This window comes from the organism of the source record quoted next, unplaced genomic scaffold, assembly GCF_019419815.1.
Source record: "Pyrus x bretschneideri cultivar Hongxiangsu unplaced genomic scaffold, Pyrus_bretschneideri_v1 Contig125, whole genome shotgun sequence".
NCBI classification, from domain to species: domain Eukaryota; kingdom Viridiplantae; phylum Streptophyta; class Magnoliopsida; order Rosales; family Rosaceae; genus Pyrus; species Pyrus x bretschneideri.
Genome location: NW_025999419.1, coordinates 1 through 23,736, shown reverse-complemented (window position 1 = coordinate 23,736; position 23,736 = coordinate 1). Strand labels below are relative to the sequence as shown.

The window sequence follows — 23,736 nt, the reverse complement described above, 5'->3', positions numbered from 1 at the left end:
GTATGTTTATATTTGATCTGAATGACACAAACGGATTGCATGTTTGATATACGTTCTAACTTGAATGCCACAAGTAGAATATGCATAAGGAAAACCTAACCTTCAAAGTTGCATGTGTAATTCATAAGTAATTGGTAAAACTACATAAGATTGTTAAGATGATGACGGAACCCTAGTGTCCTTTTATCATTATTTTCTAAGATTGTTCCCTTTCAAATAGGTTTCTTTAATTGTTTTAATTTAAAATTCGTTTTTAATATTTGAGGTTATAAAATAAACCTCTTCCAAACTTTATTTTCAAATAATTAATTAAGATTTGGTATTTACATAATTATTCATTCAATCCATGTGGAAAACGATTTTACTTGAGCTGCTATACTACGATAACTTTGTACTCTTACAAGTATTTTAAAGTGTTTTTATCCCTACTTTTGCAGGTGGTAAAAATTCCTATCAAGAAATTGGCACCGTCGCCGGAGATTGTTTTAAATATTTGTGTTTATCATATTCTGTTTTAATTATTTGTATATATATCTTTTTATTTAGTTGTTGATTTTATTTTCATTTTTATTTTTGTAGGTTTGTTAATTTTGATAGCAATTCAATGATGGAGCTACCACCGGCTGGAGATTTGCCTTTGTGGGTTTCTTTAGCAGAAAAGGGTTTTTATGGATTTAAACCTACAGTTTGTGCCCTTTGCTGTTTGAAGGCCCACGATATTTTGCAATGCCCGAAAAGTGAATATTTCCCTGAATTTGTTGAGAAGCATGCCAATATGAGAAACAACTCAAAAAGGCATTGGAACGATCCTTATTCAGAGTTTTACAATCTAGGTTTGAAAAAGCACCTTTATTTTATGTGGGCAGGTAATCAGCAGTATTTTGAGCAGCCTGATGTGTCACAAGAGCTTTTGGTGGAGAACAAAATATCTATATTGTTGGAATCATCTGAATTGTACATTGAAAGAACCCATCAAGGATTTCACTGTGGTTATAGCTATAAAGATCAAGAGGAGATTGTCGTAAGAACAGAAGAGCCACCTGCCAATGACACATGCCCAACGAAGGAAATAACGCTAGTTGACCCTGAACTTTCCCCTGAACCTGTTATAAACCATGTTTATGTGCCACCACTACTTTTACCACAAAGGCTGCAAGCATGCACGAGAGTTGATGTTTTGGAGGGGAATGTTCCCACCACGTATAAATCTGCAAGGCCTATCAACCTTGAGGAAATTCAAGGCGAGTCTTGCAACGCGGCCAATATTAACAAGTGGACAACGAAAATTTTTCCTGATAGCCAAATTCCTCGTAGAGAAATTCAGCCAAATACAGGATGGAAGTCAATTCGAGGGAGAAGTAAACCTCACTTGAAGGGACTCAGTTTGATTAAAGGAATTCTTACGCATAGAATGGCAAACATTAAGGACTTGACCATAACATTTAAACACTCGGTCAATAGACATCAAGTCACTCATTACCTAATATTTGTTAGTGTAAATGAATTCAATGGGTTTTGAACTAGAGAGAGCTTGACAGAAAACAAAGATGAACAAAACTGAAACCGAATGGTTTTTCTTCTTCTCTCTTGCAAAAATTGCAGAGGAATATTTTCTCTATTTCGAAAAAGAGCACTAACTCTGCTTTTACATTAACTGATGGCCTTAACTTGGGACCACACTTACACTACATTTCATCTTAGTCACTCATCTATCTAATTACATGGATCAACCAACACATGGCACTCATGGCCTTTTACAAAACAGAACTTTACACTTGGCATTATTTTGCACAAGTGGATACACCAATTTAAGAAATCTTATTCTAAACTTTTCAGCTCAACACTTATAATTCAACACTCCCCTTTAAGTTTTGAGCTGATTTCACACCAAGCATATCCTTGAGATAGTTGAAATGATCTTTAACCAAAGGTTTTGTGAAAATATCTGCTACCTGCTTTTCAGTGGAACAATACACCAAATCAATGATTCCTTCCTGCAGTGCATCCTTAATAAAGTGATACCTTCTATCAATGTGCTTGGTCTTTTGATGGAACACAGAATTCTTTGTGATAGCAATGGCAGATGTGTTATCACAGTGAAGAGGAGTAGCTACAGTTTGTAATTCTCCAAAATCTTCCAAAACAAACCTCAGCCATATTGCTTGAGTTGTGGCTTCTGATGCACTTATATATTCAGCCTCTGTAGTTGAGAGTGCAACACAGTTTTGCTTGACCGAAGCCCAGGAAAACACACCACTGCCAAATGAGAAGGCATATCCTAATGTGCTTTTGCTGTCTTCCAATGAACCACCCCAATCACTATTACAGAAGCCAATTAAACAAGCTTTTCTTCCTTTCACATACTCCAAGCCATAATCCAGAGTTCCCTTGATGTATCTGAGTACTCTCTTTGCAGTTCCATAGTGTCTATTGGTAGGACAATGTATGTATCTTGCCAATAAACTAGCTGCATACATTATATCCGGCCTTGTAACAGTGAGATATAGAAGGCTTCCCACAATGCTCCTATACATTTCATCACTCGTAGATCCACTTCCATCATCTTTAGATAATTTCTCAGTAGCTACAAGAGGAGTTGTGACAGTCTTTGCTTCATTTAAACCAAAGTTATTCAGTAAAGAGCTTGCATACTTCTTTTTATGAATGAAGATGCTGGAGTCTGTTTGAATCACTCTCATCCCAAGGAAGTGATGAAGAAGTCCTAAATCTGTCATTTCATACTTCATTTTCATATCTTCTTTGAACTCTTCTAGCATTGGTTTGCAACTACCAGTGTAAACTATATCATCTACATGGATAGAGACAATCAGGATATCTTCTCCCCTTGCTTTTATATACAGGGTTGGTTCACTCAAGCTTTTCTTGAAACCACACTGTGAGAAATAGTTGTCAATCTTTCCATACCAAGCTCTCGGAGCTTGTTTTAGACCATAGAGGGCCTTATGAAGTTAGTACACCTTTTTCTTCCTTGCCTTTTACTACAAAACCTTCAGACTGCTCAACATAGACCTCTTCTTGTAGAACTCCATTCAAGAAGGCCAATTTCACATCTAATTGATACAGTTTCCAGCTCTTTTGTGCAGCCAAAGCTTTTAAAGTTCTAATGGTATCCAACCTAGCAATCGGTGCATAAGTCTCATTGTAGTCCAAACTAGGCTTTTGTGCATAGCCTTTTGCGCATAGTCTTTTGCAACCAGCCTTGCTTTATTTTTCAACACTGAGCCATCAAGATTTAACTTGGTTTTGTAAACCCATTTAACCCTTATAACAGTTTTTTCAGTTGGTCTGTCAACAAGCTTCCAGGTGCCCTTCTTTTCAATCATAAACAACTCATCCTCCATAGCTTTTAACCAAGACTCATCTTGTTTGGCATCCTCATACTTCTCTGGATCCATGATACACAGATTGCATTGAGCCAACACTTCATTCAGATTCCTCCACTTCAGTGGTGTATGATCAAATGCTTGATTGTGTCCTTCACTTAAGTTTGACATGCTTGTAGATTCACCTAAGATAGGTGACTTGGATTGAATTTCAGAGTCTTCAATATTAAGAGCTCTCCTAGATAGAGATAATATAGATGATGTAGGAGACAACACCATTCTGTCACTGCTCTCTGTATTTATGTCACTATGAATAAAACTTCCAGTATTAAGAGATGTTGACCCTGAGTTCTCTTCCCAATTCCAGGCAGCTTCTTCATCAAATACAATGTCTCTTGACAAGAATAATTTCTTGGATAGTGGATCAAATACCCTATACCCCTTTTCACAAATTGCATATCCCACAAATACTCCTTTGAAGCTTTTAGGTTCAAGTTTATGTCTCTGTTCACTTGGAACATGAACATAACATAGAGATCTAAATACTCTCAGATGGGCTATTCCTGGTTTTCTACCGGAATAAGCTTCAAAAGGTGTGATGTTGTTCAACGCCTTTGTGGGACATCGATTTAGGATGTATACAGATGTATGCACTGCTTCTGCCTAGAGAAAATATGGCATCCTCTTCTCATGCAACATAGATTTCGCCATTTCAATCACGGTTTTGTTCTTCCTCTCCAGACCTCCATTTTGTTGTGGAGTATATGCAAGAGTAAGTTGTCTTTGTATTCCTTCCTTTTCACAGAACTGATCAAATTCTGATGACTTGAACTCCCCTCCTCTATCACTTCTCATAGTCTTAATCTTGAAACCACTTTGTAATTCTGCCATAGCTTTGAATTTCTTAAAACAGTTGAATGCATCAGACTTATATCTCAAGAAATAGACCCAAATCATTCTGGTAAAATCATCTATCAGCAGCATGAAATACTTATTTCCAGCAATTGACTCAGTCTTCATAGGTCCACACAAATCAACATGAATCAGTTCAAGTGGAGCAGTTGCTCTGTACACTTTATTTCTTGGGAATTCTTCTCTGTGTTGTTTACCAAATTGGCAACCTTCACAGATTCCATTGTAGTCTGCAAGTTGTGGCAAACCATGTACCATTTTCTTGTCTCTCAATTGTTTGAGACCACCAAAGTGTAAATGTCCAAGTCTCCTGTACTAAGTCTCAGTAGAGTGAGTGACACTAGCTTTCAACACCATTTGATTCTCAGAGAACAAAGTCAGTGGATAACACCTATTCACTTTCTTTTTCACTCTCATAACTAAGCATTCCAGTAATGGACCATCATACACACTGCACATTCCACCTCCAAACACCAAGAAATATCCATGCTCATCCATTTGACCAACACTGAGTAAGTTCTCCTTTAAACCGGGAAGATACATTACTTCTCTAACAAACTTTCTCCCTTTATTTGTATCAATAACCAAAGATCCCATTCCTGCAACATTCACAAGATCTCCAGTCGGCATTTGAACTTTGCTAGCTACATTGGTTCTGACCTCAACAAGCAAATCTACATTTCCTATCATGTGATTGCTACAACCACTATCTATATACCACTCTCCATTCACCTTTGGTTCTGTGACTGTGTTGTTTGCATAAAACAGATTCCCTGTCATCTCCAATTGATTTGCATTATTTGCCTTTTGCACTGATTTGCCTACAGTACACTCTCTAGCCCAATGCCCAAATTTATCACAGTTGAAGCATTTTGGTTTCCCTTTGTATCTACACTCACCAAAATGATATTTAGAACACACCTTGCACTGAGGCTTTGCAACCTCTTGACCCATTGACTGAGATGCATTTACATTCTGATAATTGTGCAAAGGAGATTTCTGCTGAAATTTGGGTTTTGATTCCCATTTCTTGCCTTTAGAATTCCAATTTCTCTGAAATCTAGACGAACCAGAATGAACACCACTCTTGTTTTGTTCCTTTGGATTCACAGAGAGTGAAGAGAATGCTCTCTCAGTTGCATCAACCGTATGCAAATCAAACTGTTGTTCTTGACTCTTTAAAATTGCAACTACCTCCTGCAATTCTACAGTCTCCAAACATTTTGTATTCTCAATGACAAGACATATGGGATCATATGATTTACTAAGGCTAATTAGAACTTTCTGCACAAGTCTTTCATTAGACAAAATTTCCCCAAATGTTTTCATCTGATTTATCAAATCATTTAGCCTAGTAAGATACCCAGACAGAGTTTCATCATCACGCATTCTAGCATACTCAAATTCACGTCTCAGATTTTGTAATTTCACAGATCGTACCTGATCACCACCGTGATACTCTCCATACAACAAATCCCATGCCATCTTCACTGATTCGGCATTGGCGATTCGAGGGAAGATTTGATCCGAGACTGCATTCTGAATGATTCCCAAAGCCTTTGCGTCTTGTATCAACACATCGGGCATTTCTTCATCTACATCATCCTCCGATGATCCTTCAGGCTTCTTCTTCTTCGAATCGGACGTTTTAACTCTCTTCTCCACCATATTCCATAACCCATGTGATTTGAAGATTGTCACCATCTTGATTCTCCAGAACTCGTAGTTCTCATTGGAGAAAATTGGAGTTCTCATTTCTGAGCTTCCAGATCCAAACATCTTTGGTCTGACTGGATTGATTTCTCTTCTCAGATGATAATGAGTCTCCGACGACTTTCACCAAGCTTCAAATTAGCTCAATGAGTTCACAGATTTACGCCCAGGCTCAGATGATCGAACCTGGCTCTGAGGCCATGTTAGTGTAAATGAATTCAATGGGTTTTGAACTAGAGAAAGCTTGACAGAAAACAAAGATGAACAAAACTGAAACCGAATGGTTTTTCTTCTTCTCTCTTGCAAAAATTGCAGAGGAATATTTTCTCTATTTCGAAAAAGAGCACTAACTCTGCTTTTACATTAACTGATGGCCTTAACTTGGGACCACACTTACACTACATTTCATCTTAGTCACTCATCTATCTAATTACATGGATCAACCAACACATGGCACTCATGGCCTTTTACAAAACAGAACTTTACACTTGGCATTATTTTGCACAAGTGGATACACCAATTTAAGAAATCTTATTCTAAACTTTTCAGCTCAACACTTATAATTCAACAATATTGCCCTATGATGCTGTTAAGGACTGGTTCATTCTACAAGAACAAGTGACGTGATCACCAACCTTTCACTCCATCTAACTATATACATTAACTAAAACGTTTATTAGGAGGCAACCCAATTTTTCAAACTCTTTTCTTTTTATTTCATTTATTTTATTTTCCTGCTTTTATTCCTAATTACAAAAATCACAAAAAAAAAAAAAATCAGAAAATTGAAAAAAAAAAATTATTGCAATTTTTAATTCTTGTTATTTTTCTTTACTTATCTAATTAGGTTTTTGATTTGTAATTGCAGGCTGCATTCGAAACTGATTCGGTCTAATCTCAACTACTCGTGGATTCATACATTCATCCATTCATCTCAGTATATATGCATTCAACCATCCATTCATCACAACTATGCATTCAATATCAACGTTAAAGTGTAGAAATTTAAAAGGAAATCCAACTGGAGTTTAAGTTTCAGAAATTACAGTGGGTTTGCAAGGAAGACTCTTTACCTACTTGGACCACTCCACTATTTCGCTCTCACATTTCAATCCGAACAGTTGCTTCCCAAATAGCCTCAGCTGGATCAAAGCCTGACAAGGTGTAAACTATTTGTTTTCATATTCTAACACCTTCTTAAAAAAACTCCAATTAAAAATGATTAAAGTTGACACAGCATAAAAAGTTCTCCATATGTTTTTCTCTTATTGTCGATGGGAAACTAAAGCAGTAAAAGATGTTTTTTTTTTTTTTTTTTTTTTTTTTTTTTTTGAGAAGAAATGATAACAATTTATTAATATAAAAACAAGAATTACAAAATAGTGGATAAGAAATCCACCATGTAGCAAAGCTAACTAAGATCTCTCAAATATATTTGATTAAAAGAACATAACCTCAACCAAAATCATTTTAAGGCTGTTAACATATCCTACACTACATAAGAAAGAGAATAATCCTTGAACTCATTCAAAACTGATGCCTAGTATCTTACTCTACCCCATAGTTCTGCTACCCCCACTCCATTATAATCCTCAAGAACTCTTCTGTTACGCTCCAACCAAATGTTCCAGCAAACTGCCAACACCAAACAGCCCCACAAAGCTTTAGCTTTCCTCCCCTTTCCTAAAGCCTCAAAATTGGTGCTTAGAAACTCGAAACAACCCTTTGGAATGACCCAACTAACTTTAAATTCCTGAACCAATTTCCACCACAATTGTATTGAGTAAGAACAATGGAGAAAAATATGATTCACACTCTCCTCCTCAGATTTACACAAACTGTTCCAATGGGGAGAATTACAAATAAAAGGCCTTCGCCTTTGAACTTGATCACAAGTGTTGACCTTCCTAGTAGCCACTAACCACACAAAAACTTTGACCTTTGGAGGAGCTTTTGACTTTTAAATCTGAGAAAAGGGTGGAAAATGTTGCACAGTTCCATTGTTGCTCAAGAAAGAGCTAGAGGATTTGCAAGTGAACAATCCTGATAAGTCTAGTTTCCACCTTCTGTTATTCGCTCTTGATTGAATCAAATGAACATTTTCCACCTTCTGTAATAACCTAGCTGCCTCTTCTATCTCCAACTCATTCAAATTTCTTCTAAAATCAAAATTCCAGCTTAAAGAATGAAGAGAAAAATCCACAAAACTTGAAATGCTCTGGTTGTGCATTCTCGATAACAAGAATAATCTAGGATATTGCTCTTTCAATGGTCCACCTTCCAACCAACCATCCTCCCAAAACCTCACCCTCTCCCAGTTACCCACCTCAAACTTGCAACACTCTAGGAACGATTGAAGACCAGACGAAATATCTTTCCAAGGGCTACGACTTGAAACACGCAGTGAAGGATTTGCATCCCACCCATTATCCTGCGACCCATACTTGCTTCTTATCACCTTGTGCCAGAAAGAATTTGATTCCTTTGGGAATCTCCACAAAGATGCATATTTGGCCACTCAACCTCTTGTAGTGAAGGCCTCATCTGCACTTATATTCAGATTTTATAAGCATGTAAATAAATACATGATATCCATGATAAATATGTATATAAATAAGTGCACTTTATATGTATGCAAATGAGTGCACGTGTATTAATTAATGTCTATCCATGCAATTTTTATTTCATTTTATATTGGTAGAATAATTTTTCACTCTTGACTATTAAACTTGTAATTGTGAAGCCACCTGGTGATTTGAATAGATTACACTCTGTTCTAGGGTTTCTTTAGCTTTTAGTTAAAAACCACCACAGTATCGTGTTTAATATGATTTAGTTCTGGTTGTGCCTGTGTTGGAGTTTTGCAGAGTCAAAGAACTAAAAGACAAAGCTTGAAGCTAAAGTGAGTAATAAATAGTTCATAAATTATCTCTTTCAGGGTTTGGTTATGGTTTTCTTCAGAGCTTCATGGACAGAGCACATAGTCTTGACTGGTGAGGTGGTAGAAACATGTAGTGGCATATGTTCCATATAACCTTGTTACCAAACATTGTTTTTCTTAAAAGTAGAAAATGTCTTTTGTCATAGATTTACTCCCACCGTTCTCTTTTGTCTTGCCAACTACATGTCGCATCTCTTAGATCAACGCATCTGCTTCTCGGGTGACCACATAATTTTTATTCTTAATCTTATCCCATATGTTCTCAAAGCACTAGATTCACCCACGACATGTTTGCTCACAGTTTTACACAGAGCATGTTATTAGACCCCCTCACTAGTTAAGAACTTCGGCATTGTGCTCCCGAGTAACGAGAAGCTGATCCTTTTTCATCTATTGTGCTTATGCTTTTTATTGTCACATGTATACATGGTTGTAGTGAAGATGAAGAAGATGAGATAATTTTGGATGTTGAATGTCACTTTTCTCAAGCTAAAATTGGCGATTGCATCTTCGATCTTGGAGATTGTGCTTACATAGAGGTAATTTCTCTTTTTTCCCTACTGATCATGGGTGGTTTTTTTTTTTTTTTTTTTTTTTTTTTAAAAGCGATTACAGATTGCTTCCACATGCCCTACTTGTGTAGATGCCTTCTTAATCTGGAGCAATGTATTAAAAGCGTGAGGTGTGGGAGAGGCGTCAAAGGAATAGCCTAGCCTAGGCGTGAGGCGAAGCCTCACGGGACCTAAAATTTTTAATATATACACTGAGCGTACACATATATTACATTAAAAAAAAAAAGAGTATTAATCAATAATCACCCGAAGAACACACATATATTATAAATACATATACACACATGTATATACTTATATTATATTATATTTTATATATATATATATATATATATATATATAAAATAGAGGATGAAAAACACAATGAGCACACATATAACAATGCACGCAAACAACACACACATCCATTATATAAGAAAATAAAAATTAGAAAAAAAAAGGCAGAGAGATGATAGTGCAAGGAAGAGGTATGAGGCAGTTAAAACCCTACCCAAAATTTGGGATTGGGAGTGTTTAAAAAAAAAAAAAAAAAAAAAAAAATCCCCTGAGGCGCACCTAGGAGGCTCCAGCGGCGCCTTCCGCCCACTCCCTCAAAACAAAGGCGGCAACCCTCAAGCCCAACCTCACAGGGCACCTAGGCGCGCCCTGAGGCGAGCCTTTTAAAACATTGATCTGGAGTTATAGGTGTATTGAATATTGATACATAGTCTTATTTTGGAAGGTTTGTTGGATGTACGATGTATGGAAAACATCAAATAGGACCTTAACTCTTCAGAGTAGTGTTAGTTACAGACTTATAGTTTGTTTGGACCTATCCTGGAGAGCTCATGCATGGTATTATGTAGTTTTAATTGCATTCCGACGAGCATTTGAAATAAATGTTAAGTTAATTTTTACAGGGTGATGAAGGACAAAAGCATGTGGGAAGGATCATAGAATTTTTCAAGACAGCTGATGGAGAAAAATATTTCAGAGTCCAGTGGTTTTATAAAGTTGAAGATACGGTGAGTTTCTGAAATTGTTGAGTACGGACCCATGGTAAGGTATATCCCACTAACCATTCTTTGGTTTTTCTATTTGTTTCTCAGGTTATCAAAGAAGCAGGGACTTCTCATGACAAGAGGCGTTTATTCTATTCTACTGTAATGAACGATAATTTGATAGATTGCATTATTTCAAAAGTCAATGTTACACATATATCCCCTAAGGTATTATTAAATCTTGAATTCTACTGTTTAACAATTGACTTCTGTTAATGATTTTTTGTATCTTGCCATTTTGCCGAACACATGCTGTATATTATATTAGTGAAGTACTAATCTTTTTACTTTTTCAGGTAGGGTTAAAAGTGAACTCCATTTCGCCGTCTGACTTCTACTATGATATGGAATACTGTGTGGACTATTCCACATTTCGCTCCTTCATCTCTGGTTAGTGGATTATACAGTGCCAATGATAGGTTTATGTATTTGGTCCTATTTTTTTTTGAGCATGATTTATTTAGATTTGCTTTGCTCAATAGTTGGAATAGACTTGATATGATACTTTCAATATGATGCAATGTTTGGTGTGGTATACCATAAGATTGGATTATACTACTTATCCAGCCCAGAAAAACGAGGGAGGGGGTAGGGCAACTACTAATTAGAAAGTTTTAGAAACATGTACATGCTTTGTTTAATGCAATGAATGTGCATTGTCATGCTTTAAACCTATTGATCAGATTTGGAAGGAAAAAGTCTCCTAAGATACAAATTCTTTTACATTTATTGGGTAAAGGGAAAGTTAACCCTCAGTGATGCATTCTTTCTGAGGCTGGTGAAGAAAGTGCAGATCGCATTTCTCTTCATTCTCCCTTTACGTTACAGCTCATGCAAGTTGGGTGATTCCCTAAATTTTTTTGCCAGTAGCTATGTATGTGGAAGAACTCCTCGGGCTTCAGGGTGCTGGAAGTTTTTTGGTCATACGGTTGGTGCCAATCAAAAAGAATGTTGGGGATTGTTCACCTCTATTGTAATTTTTGGACGTCTGTATTAAAATTTTAAAATTCATTCATCATTTATTATAAAATTTAATAAATAATCTTGAATGACTTATTAAAGAAACTATATCTAATGGGATACGGAAATAGTCTGGTAGTCCTTGTATTTCCTATATAGAAAACGTTTTGTTTGTACTACTAAGTGGCCCTCCAAGATCTACCCAAAGGGACAAATGTAGACAAAAAAATTAAACTTTATACTGAAACGTCAATTCCCAAGATTTGACAGTTCATCGTTGTCTACTTTTACTTCAGATAATTCTGTGAAGAGCCACAACATGCCATCATGCAATTCAATCGAAGCAGTTGGTACACTGTCAACTTCAAACTTACTGGAGAATATGCCCAGCTCTGAAACTTACAAAGCGGAATTGGCCCTCTTAGATCTTTTTTGTGGATGTGGTGGAATGTCAACTGGATTGTGCTTGTTGAATTGTAATCTTGTCTTGGCCCAAAGATAATTGATTCGGCCCATACACAAAGAAAGATCCATGCACATGCTAGAGAATTCTAGCAAAGTTCAAGTTGATGGAAGAGTCTAGAAGAATGGTGAGGATTCCACCAACATACAAGATTAGTGTAGATAATTCTAGCTTAGGAAGGTAGTGGAATTATCTAGATATCTCTAGTATAATGTTTTCATGCTTCTCCAAGGTTCCATCCATGCCTATAAAAGGAGAAGGCATCCACATCATTTGCAACAACCAAGAGAGCAAGTAGCAAGAAGTGAGAGTGTCAAGTAAGAAGTAAGAAGAAGGAACAAAGCTTCTAAGAGTGTTTGAGTGTTTCCTCTTGTACTAAGTTTGTGAGTGAATAAAAACCTTGTGTAATACTTTGAGAATTCTTTCTTTCTCTTGCCTATCAATTCCGCTGCGTTATGTTTTTCTTTGTGAGATAAACCTCTCCAAGTAGTGAAGCATTTTTAAACCCCCAACAAAGTGGTACCAGAGCTATGGCTAGCAATGCTATGGTAGCCTTCCAAGTTCCAGTGCTCGACAGCAACAACTTCGATAATTGGAGTATCAAAATGAAGGCCCTTTTGGGTGCACACGATGTCTGGGAAGTCGTGGAGAAAGGCTACACTGAGCCAGAAGATGAAGCTACTCTGTCTCAACCCCAGAAGGAGAGTTTGAAAGATTCAAGAAAGAGAGACAAGAAGGCTCTCTACCTCATCTACCAAGCATTAGATGACAATGGCTTTGAGAAGGTCTCGAGTGCAACCTCTGCCAAGCAAGCATGGGAGAAGCTTCAAACCTCTTACAAAGGAGCCGAACAAGTGAAAAAGGTTCGTCTTCAAGTATTAAGAGGTGAGTTCGAATCTCTACAAATGAAAGGGTCTGAATCAATCTCTGATTATTTCTCAAGAGTCTTAGCCATTTCCAATCAATTAAAAAGAAACGGAGAAAAGTTAGAAGATGTTAGAATTATGGAGAAGATACTACGCTCGTTGGACCCCAAGTTCGAGCACATTGTCGTGACGATTGAAGAAACTAAAAACTTGGAAGAAATTAGTATAGAGCAATTAATGGGTTCGCTACAAGCATATGAAGAGAAACATAAGAAGAGGCAAGGGAATGATGAGCAGCTCCTTAAGACGCATGTTCAGCCAAAGAAGAAAGAAGAAAGCTTCGACAACGAGAGAAGCCGTTACGGAAGAAGTCGTGGTCGAGGTCGCGGACGTGGACATGGGCGTGGATGTGGTTGGAACTTAAACAACCATAGCAACTACGAAAGAGGAGAAAGCTCAACAAAAGGTCGCGGAAGAGGACGCTCAAACTCAAGGTATGAAAAATCTCAAGTTCAATGCTATAATTGTCAAAAGTTTGGGCATTATGCTTGGGAATGTAGAGCTCCAAACAGCAGACTTGATGAGAAGGTCAATTATGTGAAAGAAGAGAAAGAAGAGAATGGTGTTGTGCTACTAGCATGCAAGAACAATGATGGAGACCAAGACTATACATGGTACCTTGACACCGGCGCTAGCAACCACATGTGCGGAAGAAGAAGCATCTTCGTAGAGCTCAATGAATCAGTGAGTGGCAACGTTTCTTTTGGAGATGAATCCAAAATACCCGTAAAAGGAAAAGGTAACATCCTTATTCCCTTGGAAAATGGCGGTCACCAATTAATTTCAAATGTCTACTACGTGCCCAATATGAAAAGCAACATTTTGAGTTTGGGTCAACTCTTAGAAAAAGGTTATGATTTTCATACGAAAAATTATATCCTTTTTCTTAGAGATGACAAGGGAAGATTAATTGCCAAGGCGAAAATGTCAAAGAATAGGATGTTTCCCATGAACATTCAAAACGATGTTGCAAAGTGTCTCAAGATATGTTACAAAGACGTATCTTGGCTTTGGCATCTTCGTTTTGGGCATCTTAACTTTGGGGGAGTGGAGTTATTATCCAAGAAGAAGATGGTGAGAGGCTTACCGTGTATCAGCCACCCTGATCAAGTTTGCGAAGGATGTTTACTTGGGAAACAGTTCAGGAAAAGCTTTCCAAAGGAGTCGACCACAAGAGCCCAGAAGCCACTCGAGCTTATTCACACCGATGTGTGCGGTCCAATAAAACCAAGCTCTTTGGGTAAAAATAATTATTTCCTTCTCTTCATTGATGATTTTTCAAGAAAAACCTGGGTGTATTTCTTGAAGCAGAAATCAGAAATCTTTGGAGCATTCAAGAAGTTCAAAGCCGCTGTAGAAAGGGAGAGTGGTTGCAAGATCAAAGCCATGAGATCTGATCAAGGAGGAGAATTCACTTCGAAGGAATTTCAAGAGTTTTGTGAAGCAAATGGAATTCGTCGACCTTTGACAGTTCCAAGATCCCCTCAACAAAATGGAGTGGCGGAAAGAAAAAATCGAACCATCCTCGACATGGCTCGAAGCATGCTCAAAAGCAAGAAATTGCCTAAGGAATTGTGTGCAGAAGCTGTAGCATGTGCTGTCTACCTATCCAATCGATCTCCAACAAGGAGAGTGTGGGGAAAAACTCCGCAAGAAGCATGGAGTGGAAGAAAACCAGGTATTTCTCATCTAAGAGTTTTTGGAAGCATAGCCCATGTACATGTACCAGACGAGAGGAGAACCAAACTCGACGAAAAAAGTGAGAAGTTCATCTTCATCGGCTATGACACAAATTCAAAAGGCTATAAGCTGTATAATCCAAACAATGGGAAGACGGTGATCAGTCGAGACGTGATGTTCGATGAAGAAGGAGAATGGGATTTTGGCCCGCATGCAGGTGATCTTCACTTCTTTCCTCAATTTGAAGAAGATAATGAACAAGGGATGATGGAGCAAGCAAGAGAGGTTCAACAAGAATCCACTACTCCACCTACTTCACCAACATTAACCAATCATGGTAATTCATCAGCATCAGCATTGTCAAGTGGGAGTCTAAATGAAAGAGAAGTACCACGCACAAGAAGTATACGAGATCTTTATGAGGTAGCTGAAAGACTTGATAATCCTACACTTTTCTGTCTCTTTGCTGATTGTGAACCAGTTGACTTCCAAGAAGCAGTGCAAGATACTAAGTGGAGGAAAGCAATGGATGAAGAAATTGAAGCAATCCAGAAGAATGATACATGGGAACTCACTGTTCTTCCGAAAGGACACAAAGCCATCGGAGTCAAGTGGGTGTACAAGACAAAGAAAAATGCCAATGGAAAGGTCGAAAGATACAAGGCAAGACTAGTGGCGAAAGGCTATAGTCAAAGAGCCGGAATCGACTATGATGAGGTATTCGCACCCGTTGCTTGGTTGGAAACTATACGATTACTAATTTCTTTGGCAGCTCAAAACAGTTGGAAGATTCAACAAATGGATGTGAAGTCCGCTTTCCTAAATGGAGTTCTTGAAGAAGAAGTCTACATTCAGCAACCGTCAGGCTATGAGATCAAAGGGCATGAAGACAAAGTTCTGAAGTTGAAGAAAGCCCTCTATGGGTTAAAACAAGCGCCACGAGCATGGAATAGTCGCATCGACAAGTACTTTCAGGAAAACAACTTCATCAAGTGCCCTCATGAACATGCTCTCTACGTCAAAGTCAAAGATGGAGATATTTTGATTGTGTGCTTATATGTGGATGATCTAATCTTCACCGGGAGTAATCCAAGCATGTTTGAAGAGTTCAAGAGAGTGATGACCAAAGAATTTGAGATGACCGACATCGGGTTGATGGCATATTACCTAGGCATTGAAGTCAAGCAGAACGAAGAAGGAATTTTCATCTCCCAAGAAAGCTACACAAAGGAGATACTGAAAAAGTTCAAAATGGACAACTGCAAGCCCGTGAGCACGCCAATGGAGTGCGGAGTCAAACTAACCAAGTATGACAAAGGAGAAAGCGTAGATCCAACATTTTTCAAAAGCCTAGTTGGAAGCTTGCGCTACTTGACTTGCACAAGACCAGATATTCTCTATGTTGTCGGATTAATCAGTCGCCACATGGAGAATCCTACAACTACACATTTGAAAACAGCCAAAAGAATTCTTCGATACCTCAAAGGTACTGCTAACTTTGGCTTGTTTTATTCAAGTTCTGATAACTACAAACTTGTTGGATATAGCGACAATGATTGGGCAGGAGATTCCGACGATAGAAAAAGCACTACTGGATTTGTGTTCTTCATGGGAGACACTGCATTCACATGGATGTCGAAGAAGCAACCGATTGTCACTCTCTCTACCTGCGAAGCTGAATATGTAGCTGCTACTTCATGTGTCTGCCATGCAATCTGGCTGAGAAACTTGCTCAAAGAATTAAGAATGCGACAAGAAGAGCCAACAAAGATCTATGTCGACAACAAGTCTGCAATAGCTCTAGCAAAGAATCCAGTATTCCATGACAAGAGCAAACATATAGATACCCGTTATCACTACATAAGAGAGTGCATTGCAAGAAAGGATGTGCAAGTGGAATACGTGAAGTCTCAAGACCAAGTTGCCGACATATTCACCAAGCCACTCAAACAAGAAGACTTTGTCAGACTAAGAAACTCAATTGGCGTCACAAGACAAGATTAAGGGGGGATGTTGAATTGTAATCTTGTCTTGGCCCAAAGATAATTGATCCGGCCCATACACAAAGAAAGATCCATGCACATGCTAGAGAATTCTAGCAAAGTTCAAGTTGATGGAAGAGTCTAGAAGAATGGTGAGGATTCCACCAACATACAAGATTAGTGTAGATAATTCTAGCTTAGGAAGGTAGTGGAATTATCTAGATATCTCTAGTATAATGTTTTCATGCTTCTCCAAGGTTCCATCCATGCCTATAAAAGGAGAAGGCATCCACATCATTTGCAACAACCAAGAGAGCAAGTAGCAAGAAGTGAGAGTGTCAAGTAAGAAGTAAGAAGTAAGAAGAAGGAACAAAGCTTCTAAGAGTGTTTGAGTGTTTCCTCTTGTACTAAGTTTGTGAGTGAATAAAAACCTTGTGTAATACTTTGAGAATTCTTTCTTTCTCTTGCCTATCAATTCCGTTGCGTTATGTTTTTCTTTGTGAGATAAACCTCTCCAAGTAGTGAAGCATTTTTAAACCCCCAACAGTGCTTTGGTGCTAAACTTTCCTCTGTTAATCTTGTCACGGTATTCAACTTTATAAATATTTTTATATAGTCCCTTAAACATGTTGTCATGAATAGCTAATCTTACTTTTTAATTTTTTTTGTAGAAATGGGCCCTTGACAGTGATAAATCTGCCTGCGAAAGCTTGAAGTTAAATCATCCAGAAACGCAAGTGAGATATCTTATCCGTTTCTAGGTAATAGCCAATTTACCCTACAATGACATTACAGAATAATTCTATGCTTTTTTTTGTAGGTCAGGAATGAAACTGCTGAGGATTTTCTACAACTGTTGAAGGCATAAGGCCAACGATGTCGAAAGAACTCATCCATTAAGATCAAAGACTTCAAGTGTACCAAAGAATAGTAATGAGGTTGGTACTGGTGAATATGAAGTTTCGAGGATTGTTGATGTCTGCTTTGGTGATCCTAATAAGACAGGCAAGCATGGAGTGAACTTTAAGGTAAAACAAAAATGCTTCTAAGATGTCTGATGACAATATCTACAATGTCATTGAGGGATGCAAAAGATTTTGTGCACTCATAGCATATCATCATATCCTCTGGTTATTATTGAAATTCCTGAAGCTTAAAACAAAGTGGTTTAGCTACTGTTTTGTTACTGCTACTTACAAAACTTGTGTGTTACTATGTAAGGCAATCTATGTGTGAGTTGGGTCGGAAAACCTTACATGATTTCTTACATTAGGTACAGAGGATTGTAGTGTTAAATCCGCTTTTAGTTTAGGAGTTGCCGCTTTTTCATAGTTGTTACTGTTATTTTTGCTCCATGCAATTCGACTGTGAATTCCTCATTCACTCTTAATATTATCTCGTTTCTCTACAGAATTATTTATCTTAATAAATATTTAATTGTATTGTTTTTCTAGGTGCATTGGAAAGGTTATGGTAGCAGTGAAGATACATGGGAACCAATTGAAGGCTTAAGGTATACCACTTCTTATGATATGATTATGAATATGTATTTCCGCATCAGCACTAATTTTTTTTGTATCTTCCTTCCCAGTAACTGCCAAGAAAGTATACAGGATTTTGTAAGAAATGGGAGGAAAGTGAAAATTTTGCCACTTCCAGTAAGTAGTAACTGATTGAACCAGCTAAAGTAGGACCATATATATTGATCTTGTGTTGCGCTATCCGAATCCTAAATAGATATGTACAATTTCAGGGAGATGTTGATGTAATATGTGGGGGCCCTCCTTGCCAAGGAATTAGTGGCTATAATCGCTATAGAAACGTTGTTTCTCCATTGGATGATGAGAGGAATCATCAAATTGTAGTCTTCATGGATATTGTAAACTTCTTGAAGCCAAAGTTTGTGCTGATGGAAAATGTTGTTGACATTTTGAGATTTGACAAAGCTTCTCTGGGAAGATATGCACTTAGTCGTTTGGTGGATATGAAGTACCAAGCGAGGCTGGGAATACTTGCTGCTGGTTGTTATGGCCTTCCACAATTTCGGTTGCGTGTTTTCTTGTGGGGTGCTCATGCTTGTGAGGTGATCTCTTTTTGTTTCATTGTTTTAATAAATGATCGAGAGTAACATGAAAAATACAATGGGCATTCCATGAATCTGACCTGAAATTTCTTTTATGTGATAGCTAGATACTCGTTGGTTAATATTCAGTTTTGGTTTCCCAAAATAAAAGTATGGTTATTGTGTTTCTTTTCAATATGTATAGGGGCCATATAACTGTTTTCATCATCAAACATTAGAAAAAGAACAAGAAACAGAAAATATATCTTTAGTATATCTGAGTCACACACATATACATGCTCAGACAAAGCTAAAAGGCATGCCCAATGCATAAAATCCATAACCAGACTTGTGAAACATAATTCAAGCTCACTCAAATTCTCACGTTACCGTTTAATAATGCATTCATTCATTTTGGAAGGCCAAAAGAGCCTGACGTATTTTCCCCTCTTTTTTTATCTTCGCAGAATCTGCCACAGTTTCCTCTTCCAACACATGATGTCATAATGAGATACTGGCCTCCACCAGAGTTCGAGGTACTTCTAAGCAAACCTTAAACTTGCAGTTCTATTTTTCTTTACCAAATAAATTGTTTGCTTTCATGTGCAGCGGAACACTGTTGCTTACGATGAAGAACAACCTCGTGAATTATTAGAAAAAGCTCTTGTTCTTCGTGATGCCATCTCGGATCTTCCTTCTGTAAGTTCATTATCTTTGAAGCTAAGCTCTTCTCTTACAATTCAACAAATTTCTATTTGTGTTTAAATTTATAGGTCTCAAACGATGAAAAAAGAGAAGAAATGCCATTCCAAAAGCCTCCTGAAACAGATTTCCAAAGATATATAAGGTCAACACAGCATGGTAATATCACTATTTTCAGAACTTGTTGTATGCAGTTAATGTTTAACATCATCAGCATATACCAAATTTGTTCTTGGCCCTTAGAGCCCCCGTTACTATGCTTTTGGTAAACTTCTAAGGTTGATGTGGCTTAGCTCCTCTGTCATGATATGTGTTAAATTCCAAGTATTTCAAATGAGAAAGTGTGTTCTTACCTTTGCCCCTACTATCCACATTTGAAAGATAATGATGTCAAATGCTTGGCACCTGTGTTTAACATATAGAAACTTTTGTATAGTAGAATGGCAAATCTAACTGATAAATCATAATGACTAGCAACATTAAATTTTTTGTTTTTGTTATTTTGGTTTGGGTGGCAGGCTATTCATATGATCTGTTCTACGTCCATCTACACATATTTAAATGATTTCCATTTTAACTTTCATTTACGCTGGTTGTGTAGAGATGATGGGATCCGCGTTTGATGGCACTACGAAAGCAAAAGTTTCACTTTATGACCATCGGACTTACCACTTATACGAAGATGATTACTTACGAGTTTGTCAGATTCCAAAAAGAAAGGTTACACACACACACACACACACACAGACACACACACACACACACACACACACTCTATATAGCATGGATAAGTTTAACTTCACGTTTCTGTCATTCAAATTTTGTTAACTTTGTAACTGTCTGTTGTTTCTAAGTTATAGCTATTTTCAGGGAGCAAATTTCCGGGATCTACCTGGTGTTGTTGTAGGAAGTGACAATGTGGCTCGGAGAGAGTCAACTGAAAAGCATTCTCTGTTGCCATCTGGAAGGCCATTAGTGAGTGTTGATACTCTTTAAGTTTTGTTACTTAGATGTTAATAAGAAACAAAACAATATAGCTATGTACGAAAGTATAAATTATGGTGAGAATTTAGGTCCTCTTAAAGGGCTGAATGGAACTGAAAGGACACAAAACTGCTCACAGGAACCTCCGTAGGTTGAAATAAAGACTGTTACTGAAACTGATGTATTTTTTGCAATGTTAATATGTGTTTAAGTAAAATGAAAATTGGCTAGTGTGTAACCAGTGTTTTTTCCTTCTAGGTACCAGACTATTGCTTTACTTATGAACAAGGCAAATCGAAAAGGTTCTCTTTTTTTTTTTTTGTTAGCCGTCTAATGTGTTCTACCATTTACTGCTATTCTATTTCCTCACATTTTTTCTGACTTTTTTTTTAAATTTAATTATATTTTTAGACCGTTTGCGAGGTTAAGGTGGGATGAGACAGTGCCCACTGTGCTTACTTTCCCAAGTTGTCACAACCAGGTTTAACCATCCTCTCTAGTCTAGTTCTTTATGGCATTTCATCTTTTGAATATTGTAGTAACCCTATAGCCTTCTGTAGGTAGTATTACATCCGGAGCAGGACCGAATTCTCACTGTACGTGAATCTGCAAGATTGCAAGGCTTTCCTGATTATTATAGGTTCTGTGGGACAGTTAAAGAGAGGTATGGTCCTTCAATTCTTCTTCTGAACGTGATGTTGAATATTTGACTCCTTTTGCAAGTTTATTCAATAAATGATGCATTGTTTATGATTCGTGTCTGGTTTGTTGATCCGTATTTTAATATGGAAAACACTCATCTCCACTGTAACAAACCATTTCTCCTTCCAAACGATCACAGTTTGACACGGTTGCATAAACTTTTCATTTTGTGCTTTGAATGAGTTATTTCTGCAGGATCTGACTGAGGAAGAAAATGAAAGAGAAAACTGAAATATTTCTATAAGATGAGTTATCGTTGATTGTCTTATTTCTTTGTGCAGGTATTGTCAGATTGGAAATGCAGTTCCAGTTTCGGTTGCACGAGCTTTAGGTTATGCGTTGGGATTGGCAGTTCGAAAACTCAGCGGAAATGATCCACTCATGACTCTCCCCAATAAGTTTTCTCATTCAAACTTCTTCCAATTCACAAAAAAGTTGCCTCTCGAGACCGAAGAGTAATGATTCTCCCCCTCACCGGTAATTCAACTTGAAAGTCTTTGTATATAGGATCTATATGCATATACCTGGTGGGGATTCATAAGATTTAACCATTTTTTCAACCGGACTGTCCAATTCTTTCCCCTTTTTTGCACTTGCCCTGTCGTGTTGGATGGTCGATTCTGTCAAAATCTAATCCCAACTGGTGTTTTATTTCGCGCTCCTTGTTGTATTGACTAATTCTCAGACTTGTAACTGGTTCATTATTTTCATTCAGTGAATGCTTATCTTCAAGTGTTAGGTACGTCGCTCGTGCATTTTTTAATCCGAAAGGCATGAGTGTGTAATAATGATTTTATATGTGTTCTTATTTCATTTGCTACATGATTTTTGCGTTTACAGTTACATTTTCCAATTAATCAAATTTTGCTAGTGGAAAACTGTCTTTTGGAACTTGGCTCATCTTACAAACATGTTTGACATTCTCATGGGATAGAGCTTCTTCGTCTTTAATGTAATGATAAATTAAGAATGTATGGTTTGTTTACACGTGATTGGACTGGAATTTATAGCCTACGAAATTAAGATATGTTGAAGGAAGAAATATAAAATTACGATCGCCTAGAGGATAGAAGAGGGATTACTCTTGAAGAAAATTCATTCAATCCAATCCTGTTTAAAATGGTAGGATTAGAAGGGATGAATTTCCTTCATAGCTAACCCTTTTCTCGTCTCCTCCAAATGAAAAACCATTCCACAGTTCCACTTTCATTATGCCTTGAAATTTGAGGGTTCTCCATTTTAATCCAATCATCTGTACCAACATTCACCATTATTTCCTTTGTTGGAACAACTCGTTAATATGAAGACTCAAAAGTTAGAGAAGGATACATTACCACAATGGCGCCTCATGTCAAAGAAACAAAATTTTGCATATATTTTTGTTCACATATCTTTATTTTATTAACACAAAACAAAACGCTATTTATTAGTACATCCATATCAGATAAGTTGCCCATCCAAAACCAACCTTAATTATTTATTTTTAAAACACGCAAAGCTCCGAGTTCCCCACCGGCAGGAGGCAGTGCCTTCTCAAAAATGACACAACCATATGAATCCACCATTCTTTTTCTTAAAAATAATATGTCAACCAAATCTAAGAGGAAGAAGGGGGATGGATGGACAGAGACAGCTTTTCACGGACATAAATCAATGGCCTCCAGCAGGGACCCACCCTACCGGAAGGCACTGATAATATTCTCGCAGTTCCGTCGCATGCGGAGATTTCGTAACGTGTCCTTCTCTGCACATGCAACCCTTATTAGAAACCATGACTTGCCGTCGAATCAGCCAGCCCGCCAGCCAAACCTTTTATTATTAAGGGAATCATTGCTGCTTCCTCCTCAGATTCGTCGCACAACTTTTCTCTCCGATACAAATATACAATACAATTAACGGTTTGGATCACGCCGTATTACATTACTAACTAGTTAGCCATTATTATAAAAATGCACTGCCAAGACGTGATTAGTCGCGTATTAAGTAGCTACATACTTAGTTGGTGTTTGAGCGCTCTTATAGTTTAATCTTAACTATAGGGCAAAATCTAAACTTGACGAATGCAAAAGCGGAGTATATTGCTCTGACAAACTTAGTTAAACAAGTATAAATAAACATATGCTGTTTGGATAAATAAGTATAAATAAACCACTTGAAAACAACGCATTCTTGTTTTTGCTACAGTTTCTATGTTCCTTCTTTTTCTTACTGCTTCTGCTTTCTGTCTTTCCTTCCACTCCGATCAGTCTCTCTCAGGAGCTAATTTCTGCGTTTTTGAGAATCACTTGGCGGAAAAGCAAAAGCAGCTGCAACAAGCTAGAAGAATTAATCTGAATAATTGATGGAGAGGAATATTTATGTTAGTTCTGAAGGGGAAGGGAATTGTGGATATGAGAATGGGGTGATGATGACGAGAGACCCCAAACCAAGGTTGAGGTGGACGCCGGATCTTCACGACAGATTTATCGATGCTGTAACTAAACTCGGTGGCCCCGACAGTATGTGTCTTTTTTTACTTTCTTAAGGATGAATTTCTGTCTTTCAACGACTTGTTTCTTTTACTTCTTGTACTCCAATGAACTCTTTGGGATTTTTGAGCCCGGTATTTGATTGAATTTTGGGTAGGAACCATTTGAATGAACAGGGCATGTTATCGTGTTTAGACGATATACACATTTGAATTTCGAGCAATACTTTATCTGGCGTACTTTTCATCTCAATTCACAATTTGAGAATATAACATGTTAAACTGT

The 23,736-nt window shown here is 37.5% G+C and overlaps 1 protein-coding gene across 1 annotated transcript; it reads left to right on the top strand.

The window, feature by feature from the left end:
- The first annotated feature begins 12,475 nt into the window (after positions 1 to 12,475).
- On the top strand, positions 12,476 to 21,442 carry LOC103966689 (retrovirus-related Pol polyprotein from transposon TNT 1-94). The gene is made up of 13 exons (XM_048578567.1): positions 12,476 to 14,080; positions 14,183 to 16,513; positions 17,205 to 17,266; positions 17,396 to 17,561; positions 17,988 to 18,046; positions 18,125 to 18,191; positions 18,287 to 18,616; positions 19,063 to 19,131; positions 19,205 to 19,294; positions 20,168 to 20,272; positions 20,693 to 20,710; positions 20,842 to 20,945; positions 21,265 to 21,442. The coding sequence occupies exons 1-13, from the start codon at positions 12,476 to 12,478 to the stop codon at positions 21,440 to 21,442; spliced, it is 5,184 nt and encodes a 1,727-aa protein (XP_048434524.1).
- The last annotated feature ends 2,294 nt before the right edge of the window (positions 21,443 to 23,736 follow it).